The sequence below is a fragment of the Octodon degus genome, unplaced genomic scaffold (assembly GCF_000260255.1).
Source record: "Octodon degus isolate 3935 unplaced genomic scaffold, OctDeg1.0 scaffold00080, whole genome shotgun sequence".
NCBI classification, from domain to species: domain Eukaryota; kingdom Metazoa; phylum Chordata; class Mammalia; order Rodentia; family Octodontidae; genus Octodon; species Octodon degus.
The window spans coordinates 4,096,491-4,110,950 of NW_004524656.1; the positions used below are offsets into that span (position 1 = coordinate 4,096,491).

At 39.9% G+C, this 14,460-nt stretch overlaps 1 protein-coding gene across 1 annotated transcript in view; it reads right to left on the reverse strand.

The window, feature by feature from the left end:
• Positions 1 to 5,013: 5,013 nt before the first annotated feature.
• Tbcel (tubulin folding cofactor E like) overlaps positions 5,014 to 14,460 on the reverse strand; it is a 79,153-nt gene continuing 69,706 nt past the window's right edge. Inside the window, exon 8 of the mRNA XM_004636400.3 lies at positions 5,014 to 8,061. Within this exon, the coding sequence (XP_004636457.1) occupies positions 7,743 to 8,061 (319 nt within the window). The 3' untranslated portion in view covers positions 5,014 to 7,742. The remainder of the gene's footprint in view (positions 8,062 to 14,460) is intronic.

Here is a 14,460-nt window from a genome sequence, read left to right on the forward strand (position 1 = left end):
CTAGCCTTTCGTTGAGGTCATGTTCAAGTTGTACTCTAGTCGACAACTGAGAAAAAGGCCTGAGCCATTTCCATTCAAGGTAGGACTTGTCTAATGAGTACCTTTGCTCCAGGACATCTCACTGGATTGGCCAACCCTGTCAGGGATACACGCTCAATGGCCACCTCTGCCACCCGATACCCCTGCCCTGCCCTCACAGCTACTACTCTGCTGTAACCCTCTTACACTCCCAACTCCATTTTCCTGGTTATTTCTGTATAATCAACCAAGGGGAGTCAGTATTTCTGTGATGCATTATTTTTAACACTTAGTACTGAGTGACTTCCAACCTCCCAGATCTAGCTCATAAGGCAGCTACATCTAAGGCTACACTTAACTTTCTTCTTGAAAAAGATGTTACTCACAGTAGAATCTTTGAAGTGGATAAGGTGATGGAGGAAATGGAATTGGACTCTTAAAAACATCTACTTACTGATATTAGTAAGGAAAAAAAAAATGAAAAACCCACATCTGGACACTAGCCTTGTATTTCTGAGCAGTCTTCATCCCTGAAGCTCAAGGCCAGCATTCCGAGTATATCAGCATTTCATTTTAGAAATGAGATTTTTAATAAAACCTCATGCAATTTTTCTAAAGTTTTTCACATCTATTAGTATCATGGTAATAATCTTTGCTGTATACCGCAAACATCAAGAGTTCAAATTGTAGAACAAATGCTCTGAAATTCATCTTTTAAAAGAATATTATGTACCTGCAAGTGTCTTTCTGTATGGTTTTATTCATCCTAGTCTGGGTTTAATATTAATAAATATGAAAAATATGGGGTTGACTCTTTATAAACCATATTGTGACAGTTTTTGTTCATTAACTAATCAGCAGCATTTTCTTGCTCTAAGAGCTCAATAGCAGATGTTCATTTCTGAAGAATAATTTGAAGTTTCTAACAACCACTGCAGTATCTTTAGCCAAGGAGTGTGTAACAGCTAGTTGCAAGTAGAGTGCCGTAACTCTCACAACTGGCCTTACTCTAATACTGCTGCTAGCATAGTAGGAGTCAAGTTGGAAACTGGAGGGAAGTGTACACACTGTTACATTCACTGTGCTCCGAGGAGCACCGCGCGGTTCCTCTACACGAGATTTCCCTGGTAGGCAAGAGCCTGTTCTGATGAAAGCTTAGTACAGACACTAAGCCCCAGATTTCGGGGTAACTAATTCATCACTTTTCAGGGGCACCCAGCTGAAGTAAGTGTTCACACACTGTTAAGGAGAACAGCAATGCACCTTGTGCTGCAGAGAAGAAATCTCACCTACCAATGACTAAAAATTACAAGTCACAGAGGAAAGATAACTCCTAAGATAGACGTGTGGCTTGCCAAATCTACCACGTGCTGATGCCCTGGGCCTAGATTTGCACGGCCTGACTGGAAAGCCGGCCATCCGAAATCCTGTTAAGCTGAACATCACAGAAGTCTTTCATTTTGCAGGGATGTGAAAATAAAATCAGGGGGGAAAATGTTCATTTTACATAACTCTATTGGAAAACAATTTGGTGATATTTACTAAAATTACAAACACTTTGACCTTTTGATCCAGCAATCTCACTTCTGGGAAGGTGTTCTATAGCTATTTTTTCAAATAGGTAAAAGAACATAGGCTGTTTACTGCAGCAAACTGAAAATAATAAAAACAGGAAGAGACTGAGAAAAATTCAGATGTCACTCAATAAGGTACTGAATAAATGATAGCACATCTACTATAAAAGGTATGCATATGGCGTATGTATATAATAGTGTTTATCTACAATTACAGAGATCTCCAAAATATACTTTAAGTGGGAAAAAAACCCAAAGCAGACAATAGTGTATATGTTAGCTTTGCTGTACAGAAGAGCAACAATCAAAAACATATTGGCAAGGGCTCAGGAGATGGCTCAGTGGAATAAGTGCTTGCCTGGCAAGTGAAGGTCCTGAGTTCAATCCCTGGTATCAGGGGAAAAAAAAAAAAAAAAAAAAAAAAAAAAAATATATATATATATATATATATATATATATATGTGTGTGTGTGTGTGTGTGCGCGCACGCGCACATGCGCGTGCTATTATTTCGTAAATTCTGGCAGGGCTCATAAATTCAGATGGGAGTAGAAGTATTAGAATGGCACTTTTCAATGGATACTTTAAATATGTAGCTTGACTTTTTTTTTGCATTACCAGGGCTCAACTCAGGCCGCTGCGCTGGTCAGGCAGGCGCTTATGCTGCTATCTCCCTGGTCCTACAGCTTGACTTTTGAACCATGTGAATATAATGTTTACAAATTAAAATTTTTCAGACTTTTTTGTAAGCAAACTAAAATTTATGCAAATAGAATTTTAATACAGCAGCAGTTTTATTGTCCTTGTTCTATTCTGTCAGTGGATTAAACCTGCCATCTGCCCCAGAATACCTGATATTTTGTAAAACACTTTCCTCTGTCATACGTACTCATTAATCTTTTCCTCCTCTATTCCCATTCTTATTTATACCTTAATTGTATTACTTACAGTGAGAAGATACATTCAAGGATGAGAAGGCTGTGAAAGACTCAACAAATTGAAATTGCACTGCAGTGTTTTCCTGATTTTTTGGAGATCCCCATCTTGCAGACCGTAACAGATAAGCCATCTCCCCTGCTTTGCTAGCAATGTTTATATTCTTCACTAGGCTCTCTCCTGAATGTTAAGAAACAACTGCAATGGCAGCCTCAGCCTCTCGATAATGAAGCCTCTCATAAAGGCTCCACTGGAATAGAACTTTTTTCAATTAATACTAATTTTTATGCTCATTTAGAATACTGCTCTTCTTGGATATGAGTCTGATTCGGAGTTGAGTATCTATTTACTGAAATTCAGTTTTAAGGCTTTAGACTATCCCCTGATTACAAATCAAGTTATCAGTCTTCCTGCACCAGCTCACTGGTTCATTTATTCTGGCCCAAAGCACCTAATATGGATTCCATAAGAGCAGGGAGGACAGCAGCCATGCACCAACGTCACAGGCTGGAACTGCCATGGGGACACGTTTGAATCTAAATTTAAAGCTATCAACCACATCAGCGATTCCATTACAGAGTGAATCAATTTAGCAAATCGATATGGAGGCATCTCTCATTTTAGCACTCTAGCAAAACAAAGAGTAACAATAAAGGTGTGTGTGCGTGGGGGGAGCTCAAGGAGGCCGGCACCAGGCACTGCAGCCCAGCTCCTGCAGCCCCCTTACCTGTGTCTGAACCCTGTCTTCATCACTTACGTGACTCTGGACCAGTTACTTAACCTAGCTGTATGTCAATTTCCTCCTTAGTAAGAAAATGGGAGTGACAGGGCTGATTTTCATGAGAAGTCCAAACACAAACTTCTTTTCCAGAGGAAATTGGAAAGAAGTGACTCCAAGGCCAACCTTTTCGTGTGCATCCAAATAACTGGAGAAGGTCATGGCATTTTTTAGTCCATTAAGTATTAGATATCTCTATATATGTGTATCTACACTGTAAGTACTCAGAGCAGCTCACAATAAATAGTGATTAGAATTTAACACATGCTAAAATTACAATTCTTGGAAATTCAAGTAGGAGGCAGAAATTATCTTAAATTGAAACAGGTTAAATGCATTTGCAGTAGTGAAACAGTCTCTTTTAAGAGAAGCTCAGTGACTGTCCTTTAAACACAGGAACAAGCACACTCTTTAGAAGCAATTCTTCGTACGAGCTCACCAAGAAACTATTGCTGAGCAGGTAGGATTTAAGTGTTCAAAACTCACACTGGTAGAAAATGATTTTTCAACAGGAAAAAACAACGCCTGAATAAAAACCAGCAAATTTCTGATTTCACCAAAGTGAGATTTTCAATTTTACTAAAAAAGATGGCATCAAATACCTCAAAAAGGGTTTTGTTCCCAAAGGGGAAAAAAGAATTTACAGAAACCATGTCATAAAAAACATTTTCCTAACAGAAAAGCAACTGTACATTTCCATGAATCTTTGTTTTATGAATTTTTTAGCGAAATTCCAGTTATTTAAAAAATGATCACACTCTTACTGTTGTAAGTCAATCTTCTAGCGAACTCGACCACAGGACCAATGTCCATTTTGAGCTATATAAAAATAAACATACCCATAAACTTTGACCCAACCCTCCAGAAAAAAAATCAGAACACAAAGAGAAAATGGACTTGGATCTTTAATTTTTTAAAGATTAACTATCTCTCTATATATATTAATAAAAAGTGCAAAGAATAGACCTTCGTGTTTAAATTATATTCTAAAATAAAATATATTTCCATTAATGCAGGAGACAACTGGCAAGTAAGGAGCCTGAGAGAGTCCAGTCCCTCTCCATCACTATAATGGACATACATTTCATGGAAGCACCTATGAAAAACAGCATGTTCACAACACACCCGGCAACACAGAGCTTCTGCATGTTCTTGAAAGCAGTTTGCTTGTATTTTCCACCTAACATGAAATGAGGAAAAGAATCAAACTTGTGAACAGAAATGACATTGCTTAGAGCAGCCTGGAGTCCTGAATTCCGGCATCACGTGGCCCGCAGCCTGGCACGTCCCACACAGCAGGTCGCTCACGTGGCGACCTCTGCTCTTGACACTGCTAGTTTAGCCACACGGCTGAAAATCTAGTTAGCGCTGACTTTTTTAGAAGGTAAACAAAAAGTAAACAAGTTTTTAGAAAGCGCATCATAGTATTCACTCCTGTCAAACAGAACTGAGCTTGTATTTTGGGCTGAATTTTCATTTACCAAAAGGTCTTAAAAACAAGGGCTCATGATTCCGCTTTCTTATTTACTTACGGCAATGGTGGCAACAAGATGCAGAAACACCAAAACTTCTAACAATAAAGACATATAACTCTGGATTTCTTTAAAAAAGAAATCTGGGATAGTTCAACAATTCAAATAAAAAAAAATGACATCTGTGCCTTCAGCAGCTATGAATCTACACATAGAAAGATGCAGCTTTTTTTTTAACTATTATTTTTTCATAACTGCAAAGAATTTCTACTTTAGGAAAGGTGTGTTCCATCCACCATGCCTGAAGTGTCACAGCTAGGAGACCAGCTACAGCGCATGCTGTCTCGCAAATGCCAGCACTGTGCTCCTTCCTGCTGGATCTGGGTGAGGCCAGTACGAAAATGCAGGAAAAGTACCAACAATCCTTTATGAATGTCTTGAGACTCAGAGGTCTATGGGTTCTCCTCTCTTTTCAGGCCTGTTATAAAAATAATTTTGGTTACCAGGGTCTACACAGCACCAATTTTATTTCAAAAGCAGCATCTTTACTCTGCCACCCAAAGGCATCTGTAAGTACACATGCCAAATAGCTTTTCTTTTTTACTTCCATAACTCTGAAAGATCAGTGATTGCATTAGTCTTTTTATTAATCAAAAATTATTCAGCAATTTTAAAACCATCAATTACAATGCCCTAAAAATACCCACATCGGCTGAATTAAATGGGAAGGTCCCCTCCATGCAACTGTATAATAAAAGCATTACGCCTGCAGTTGATAACACTGTGTTCTGTAATAACAGAAGAAACAGGTCTCTAATAGTAAAAAAGCATTTCATAAAACTTTTTCATATATAAAATATCTTATTGTGATCATTCCACTTACGACTAAAGCATAAGTGCTCACTCTGCCTTCCACTGTGTGACAATCAGTGGTCATACAACTTCAAAAAATAAGAGCGCATCTGTTTCCCAGGCTGACAAAACCCACGGGCTCCACTGCACTGCTTCTCTTTCAAACTCATCTGTACTCACTCGCACATACACCAAGCACCCATAGTTTCAGCCTTCGTGACACTTGCCACACTTTTATCCTATTTCCAAAAATCTGTCAGGAAAATGCGAATGCAAAACAACTGTTCTTGTCTCTACTCAGCCTGGCTCTGCATCGCTCAGTTTGGACATTCTGAAAGACAAGAGTCTGCAGCAGCAGCAGCAGGAGAGCAGGCTTCATTCGTCTTTCTCAAACCCTTTGGTTTCCATCTTTAATGTTACAGTGAATGTAGATTTGCCTCAGAAGGACTGAGTCAAAGGCTTTGCAGATACTGAACCTGAAGTGCGCTAAGAGAATAAACATCTGCCACATGGCACAGGAAAGGTGAAAAAGTAGCAAGAATAAACACAACTCCCCGATACATAAAGAACAAACAAACATAATCTAAAAATTCCCCAAGAAATTAAATTCACAGGCGGGGTGGAATCATTGACAAAGGTCAAAAGATCAAATGCAACTAGGTAATAATGACAATATCTGAAAAACACTTTACTTGCCTACCTTCTCCCTACCTGCCTTAGTAAAGTATTTCTCCAGTCTCCCACTATAAACATGGTGGACCCAAGAAAGAGACAGACTAAACAAAGGGATTACATCTGATTTAAAAAGAAACAGAGAACAAATACAGGAGGGCAAGTAAAGAACTGGCTTTCATAGGAAAAGTGCTTTACACACGCTTCTGCAAATAGTATGACTTGGGTGCAATTTGGAAGTTTTGACATCTATAGATTAGGCAGAGTCATTCTTCTCTGGAGGCAATTAAGTTGAAATGTAAAACAAGAACTTTCAATCCTTTCATCACCAAACCCCACAAAATGGGAAGCAAAACTCCCTTGGATTAAAATTTCCCACTTTTAATGCAAAGTGCAAGAACAAGGACTTCAAGTGGGTGGCAGGCAAATCACGGGGCCCGTTTGCCTGTATCCCCCACTGCATTCCTTAACACACACAGCGCAGATCACCTCAGCTCTGCTCTCCTGCCATGCATATCCAGTATTCAACTGGCTTCCTCATAAAATCAGTTCTCTATTCTCAACAGTTTAAATTAATGAAAAAGAAAAGAGATACATTCAATACGCAAAAATAACTCTGTAATCTGACATATTTCATGTTATATAAGTAATGACTTATATACTCTATAAGGAACATTAAAAGTGAGAGAGTAGCATATAAAGAGATCAGACTGCTCTACCAATACTTCCAGAATAATAAATTTTCCTGGAGTTTTAACTCCCATCTATTCTTTAAGATCCTAGCAGAGTTATAGGATTTTACTGAGTACCTGAGATCAGAATCAGGTTGCAAAATGCTTAAAATACTTAAAATTATTTCAAAAGGGAGAAATGAGAAAAAAAAAATCACTCAAGTTGAGAGGTAAGTTAACATATGAACAAAATAAGATTATTAGCTCAACATATGCTGACACAAGTCAAAGAGAAAAACTGAAACCAATGAGGAAAGGAGGGAGAGGAAGGCAGACAGGACAAACCAAAGGAGAAGTCGAAGTGCCAGTCCTTCCGTGAAGATTGTCTCCTGATATGAATACCGCACAGTGCCCGTGGAGGGGTTCTGCGCCTCACGCTCTCTCCACAAGCGCACCCAGGGGCAACAAAACCAAGTGGCAGGCGAACCCCAGCGAACACAGAAGTTGGCGATTTCATTGGTGTCTTTATGCAAGAGGGCACATGGACTGCAGGTGTGGCCAATTCTGCTGGTTGAGCTGAAGAAATCTGTGATAGAAAATACCAAAAAGAGCCCCCTACCCATTCTAGGGGAAAAATATACAAAATCCCTCCCAAAGGTAAACAAACAAAGCAAAACAAAGCAACAGCCTTCTCCCTCCTAAAGAAAACCACACTGGAAACAAATGCCCTGCAAGAGTTCTCATGTGTGTTTTTACAAGGCTGGTAGAGGTTATTTCGTTTTCGATTCCACATAAATTTTATCTCCATCCCTAATGCCAAAAGAATGCAATGCCCGAGAGCTGTACTTCATTTCCTCTGGGCCAAAGGGTGCTTCCTGGTCAAAATAGTAGAGACGCATGTTGCTCATGGGTAGCTGCACCAGAGTTTTTAACTGTTTCTTTAGTTCTGCAACTGTTTGGTCCAGACGGATGCTCATTTCCTCCACTTGGTCGTTAAAGTGGACCTCGACTTTTGCACTGCTCTGGGGTCTTAGGTCCACTTCTGCCAAAGGCTCCAACCTCCCATATTTTGTGATCAGCTCGTGATACCTAGAAGGATGAAAACAACAGTTAAACTACCAGCTTGCCATCCATGGGCTCCTTCTGAACTACAGTAACCTACACTGTTACTTGCAACTTTCAACTGTCTTTTTCTCATAGTACCCCTCTATCTCTGCATCGGACTCTATGTACATACCTAGCTACTGAATGACTACCGTGTTTTCTTTGACCTGATACAGCTGCTCTGTTGAGGCCTCCGTAAAAACATCCTTGAAGAGAGAGGAAGCATTTCTCCGGAAGATACTCAACCCCTGCGTTTCACTAAGGTAAGCTTAGAAAGAAACAACCTAGAAAAGCAAACGCTACAAAGGTAAGCGTGAGAAGCTGCTTTTCTCCACAGAGCTGGCACTCGTGTGTGTCATGCCGAAGGCAGCTAAGCACATGCTTACAGACGGAGGACAGCAGCGGAGTCCAAGGCAGAAGTCCTAGCTCGCGGATGAAAACATGGATGCTAGCTGCTAACCCAACTCTTTCAGGAAACTCTGGTCTGAATGTTCGATCTAGCTTCAGGTGTCAATGCAAGGAATTTATGGATGAGTCTTAGGGGGAAAAAATCTGAAGAAAAGAGAATATACGTTCTTTTACCAAAGCATGGATAAAAAGCAAAGTGCACCCAGAGCAAAGTGAATTACAGACATGACAACAGGCCCACAAGGCCATTTCTGCGTGGAAATGTAAATGCAGGTCTGATTTTATTGAATTTTGTGCAGTCTCCTACTACCAGAGAGGGAAAAATAATAAAAGATTTAATATTAGTTTTATTATAACTAAGAAACATTGAGGTTAATTAAGAATCAGAATACCACAGTCACGGAAGACTTATTATTCTCAAACCTCTCCCACTCTACTTTTGGCTTTTACTTAGTAAAAGCAGTGTCATAACAAGGTTTGTAAGAACATTAATGACATGGTAAGACATCTGTGCTTAGAGAAGGAGGTGATCATTTCCTTTAAATGGAGAAATAGGGTCTGGTAAAAAAAAAAATAGCACTGGCTCTGCCTTCAGAGTCTTGACTCCATCTCACAATTAGCTGTGTGACTTGCGATGCACTCAATTCTTTTCAATCTGTTCTCTCATTAGTAGAATTGGGGTAAGTCTTGTCCTTCCTATTGTATAAGATAGCCTTTGATATTAAATAAAATAGAAGATTAGTAAACATAACTTTATTAATATAAATTACTAATTATACATTTACTAATATAAGCTCATATACAAATAAATATTAGCCTACATCTCTACTGCTCTGCGGCTCATATTATTTAAGTAGATGCACCCCTCAGAAAATATAATACTGAAATCTCCTTAGATGGGCCTTCTGAGGGAAGGTATTGATTGGTATGATCAAATGTAGTATATCATCTGCTCCCAAAATCTGAATCAGAAACAGTATTTTTAAAAGGGATAAGAAAAATCACAAGCAGTAACAGAAGAAATAATCTTTTGTCACAACCTTTTAAAAGGAACTGAAACTTCTACCCTATTTGGTACAGTTAATCAAAGATCTGCACCCCATTCCACAAACCAGAGGGGAGAACAAAAGCAGAGAAACCAGGAATACTGACCACATGCTTCCTTATTAAGGAACACTGGACCAAGAAGCTACAGAGTCGCCCAGACCATGGAAAAACCAGGTTGGAGGAAACCCTGCGGACCAGCAGCTTCTGCATCCCACTGTAGCAAAGGCAAACAAACCAAACCAAAAAGAAGGCAAAAGGCCCAAACAGTTACAAATGAAACTACCGTGACTAAAAATGACCTAAGGCTCCAAACTAAAAAGATGAAATGATTCACAGTTTAAAAATATTTTCCCCACCCAATCTCTTAGCATAAGCTTTCATTTAAGTGAAAGTAGATAAAGATCATTTTGTTTAAATCTCATTAAAGACAGCAGAAGCCACATGGTCAAATGTCAGTTGAACACTAACTCCAGAGACGTTCTCCCTTCAAATCACAGAAAAGCAATAGGACCCCGGAAGAGTTTCACCTGGGAGGGACAAAATAAGAATGGGAAAGACTCCAGGAGAGTTAACTTACACTGTGTTTTAGCACAGAGACAGTCTGAACAGAAGTGCCCACTTTTTTTGTTTTTGTTTTTGGGTTCTGGGGATAGAACTCAGGACCTTACACTTGCCAGGCAGGTGTTTATGCCACTGAGCAATCTCCCCAGCTGTAAGGGCCCACTTTAAAAAAAAAAAAATCCATAAAGTATCATAACAAAATAGAGTAACAACATTTAACACACTTAAAAAGTAGTTACAGTACAAGACACAGACTAAGAAGAGTCCCTCTTACAAAGAATGAACAAACATAAATAGCACAAAACTTTCTTTTCAATAAAACAAACTAGTATAAATGAATCAAATTAGCATATATATTAAGATATTTCTGAAAGAATGGCATAGGTAATTTGGGGTAATTATGTGAACTTTCCTCTACTTCCTATTTGTCTATTTTCCATTTTGTTCTTTATCTGTAGATATATTTTTTGAGCTTCTCATTGGAGAAATCATCCATTTACCTACAAATACCTCATTGATTTTTCTTCGTGGCACAGCAGTACCCCTTTATGTATAAATACATTTTCCTAATCCATTCACAAGTACATCCAACATATATGCTATTTCCAAGATCTGCTAAGTTGTGCTGCTCCTAAAATTTGTGCTGTTATACTTATTAAACACTGTGTTGCTATAAACATGGGTGTGTGTGCATCCCTGTTATAGAATGACTATAATTCTCTTGGGATAATACTTAAAAGGGGGATAACTGCATCAATGGAATTCCTACTTTTAGTTTTCTGAGGACTCTCCACACTGCTTCCAAGTGGCTGTAGTAGCTTACGTTCCCACCTACACTGCACAAGCTTCTTTGTCCCCACGTCCTTCTCAGATTTTGTTATAGATTTTTTTTTATGATACCCATTCTTTCTAAGACTAAGGTGGTATCTGAGTGTAGTTTTAATTTTCATTTCTTGGATGGCCAGAGATGTTGAACATTCTTTCATGTATTTATTGGCCATTTGTAGAGAATTCCCTTCTTTTAGGCATAAATAAGACACAAAATAGCAGCTAAGTGCATACCACAGCAGAAACAAGAGGAACACATAAGTAGAAAGCAGATGCAGAACTTAGTCTAAAAGAACAGACAACTGAGGGAAAAAAAGAACTATACTCTTAAGTTCTAGAAACTATTAACTGTATGAATATAGAAAAACAAGAGCTCAAAGACAAATGAGAAACTGTAGAATGAGATGAGAAGTGAGAGCACAGAGCTAATGACACACACGGAAGAGCAAAACAATCATTAACGACCAAATAAATACATTAGAAAGGATGACACAGAATATATTTAGCTTAGTTCTGTTCAGAAATAAATTTAACAAACATACTCTGAAACAATGAAGAATTTAAGGAGTAGAACGTCCATGAGTCCTTTTAGAGGAAAACAAAAACAAAATTATTCAATAATAATATTAAAGGGCTAGAAAAGGGCTTGAATCTAAATAGCACACTAACCTTCATAGTAACACCAATTCTTGGACTCATTTATGCTTGACACTATAGCCAACTATATCAGTCTCAATCACAGGTATGTTTGCACACAAAATTATGACCCATGTGCAGAAAGTAGCACAGTTGCTGTAATGAACACATAAATCTACAAATTACATGACCTATAAATTGGTACACAGTAACGTTCTAGAGTTTTCTCAAAATCAGTATGCTCAGAAATAGCTGATGCTATTCCCAATTATCTTCTCCCAGTCTTTTAAGTATTAGTAAAATCTACCTAAGCACCTACTCAGAAGCCAGGTGGCCATTCCAGCTCCTTCTGCACTTCTCGCATTCCAGCAATGAGCATGTCTTGCTAGCTCTCCATCTCAATCATTAATCCATTCACATTTCTCATCTAGTTGTCTTATAAATGTAATTATCATCATAATTTTGATTGCTCTTGTTTTCTATGGATACACAAGCTAGATCAGCTTTCTTAGTTTGTTCCAACCTCTCCAGATAGGGCTTCCTGTACAGGAAACACTGGAAAGCCCTGAAATCTATTGTCCTACGCTACATTGCAGATAAAACCTAGTGTCTACAAATCCTGGCCAGCTCTAGGTTTTGAAAGAGGTAGTGAAGTTAGCAGACACAGTGTGGAACAGTTTGGGGACAGGCTTCCTAACTGCCAGATGTAAGTGCACTCAGTCTTGTTCTTGAGCTAAAGCCCCAGCAGCCAGTCACAGCTAAGGCCACCAGCAAGGACGGCATCCCACCGTTCTGCTCTGGCAGAGGCCGCTGTGTCCTGGCAGCCAGGTTCGTGTGTGTGGGATGACCTATTACTGAGGCAATTCTAGGGAGGCAACCTAAGTCTGCTCTTCTATGTCTTCCAAAGGTTTTGTCACTACTTTGTTCACTGTGTGAAATTCTTATCTAAAATAGCCAATGACTTTTCCATGACTTCAGGGTAGCTTCAAGACTACCCTCGTCTATTCTATTGCCAAAGTAATAATTCCAAAACACAAATTTGATGACCTCTCTCCTCTTCTTAAATATACAATAACTATCAAAATAAAAGCTAAATTATTTTATATGATTGGAAATTCTGTGGAGGCAGAATTTCTACCTCCACATCTGGATGTCCCTGATCCGAAATCAGAGATGTTTCTCTACCTAGAAGCAGAAGACAAAAACAGAGATTTCCAGCTGGTAGAATGAGAAGGCTCTAATGCACCATTCCTGGCTTGAAAATGGAGGGGACCACATGGGAAGTGCTGCTCTCATCTTGAACAAGCCTTGAGGGAGATTCTTCTCCAGCATCTCCAATAAGAAAATCTGCCCCGCCGACACCTTGCCCTGGGCCTTGTGAGAACCTAATTACGGGACCAGCTACACCAAAGCATACTGAGCTCAGAGACTGTGAACAGGGTAAACAGGTGCTGCTCTAAGATACTATGTTTATAGTGATTTTTACAACAGTGATTAAAAACTAATACTAATTTCTTTTGATGTGCAAAATCTTTTCAGAAAGATGAGATCACAGCTGTTGATTCTTTTAAGTATTTCCAGTGCAGCCTGGTTTTTCTTCATGACCTCTCTGCCTATCACGTCTTCAAAATTTCTACTTACTTTCTCTTCCAGTAGATTTAGTATTTCTGTTTTAATATTTAGATCTTTAATCCATTTCGCCTTTAGTGCAGTGATAGACGTAAGTCTAGTTTTAGTCTTCTGCATGTGGAAAGCCAGTTTTTCCAAGTACCATTTATCAGAGGCTGTCTTTCTTCAAAGAATATGAGCGGCCCTTCTGTCAAAGGTAAAGAGGCTGAGTGTGTTTGTAGTATGTCTGCATTTTTTCATCTGTTCCATTGATTCTTAAGTCCATTTTTTTGCTAGTACCATGCTGATTTCATTATAGTAGCTTTGTAGTATAACTTTAAGTCAGAGATTTTGATGTCTCCTGCCTTGCCCATGAATTGGGAAAAAAATTTAGCCAACTGTCCCTTAAGAAAAGGACTTCTATTTAGAATATATAAAGAATTTTAAAAAACCAGTCCCTCAAGATTCAAAGAACTAATCCAAGAATATCTGAGATGAACATATACTTCTCAGGTGAAGAAATATACACGGCAAATAAATACATGAAAAAAATGTTGAACAACATTGGTCATTTAAGAAATGCAAATAAAAACAACAGTGAGATTTCATCTCACCCCAGAAAGAATGGCTATCATCAAGAAATCAACCAGTAGGAGACGACCTGGGGTCCTCCAGATCCTGAATAGACCCAGAGTGCAGGCCTGGCGAGTGAGTGAGACGACCTGGGGTCCTCCAGATCCTGAACAGACCCAGAGTGCAGGCCCGGCGAGTGAGTGAGACGACCTGGGGCCCTCCGGATCCTGAACAGACCTGGAGCGCAGGCCCGGCGAGTGAGTGAGAGGACCCAGGCCGCGGGATCCTGAACAGACCTGGAGCGCAGGCCCCGCGAGTGAGTGAGACGACCCAGGGCCTGACGGGATCCTGAACAGACCCAGAGCACAGGCCGGTGAGTGAGACGACCCAGGGCCTGACGGGATCCTGAACAGACCCAGAGCACAGGCCCGGCAAGTGAGTGAGACGACCCAGGCCGCAGGATCCTGAATAGACCCAGAGTGCAGGCCGGGCAAGTGAGTGAGATGACCCAGGCCGCGGGATCCTGAACAGACTTGGAGCGCAGGCCCGGCGAGTGAGTTCTGAGACGACCCAGGCCGCGGGATCCTGAATAGACCCAGAGTGCAGGCCCGGCGAGTGAGTGAGACGACCTGGGGTCCTCCAGATCCTGAACAGACCCAGAGTGCAGGCCCGGCAAGTGAGTGAGATGACCTGGGTTCCTCCGGATCCTGAATAGACCCAGAG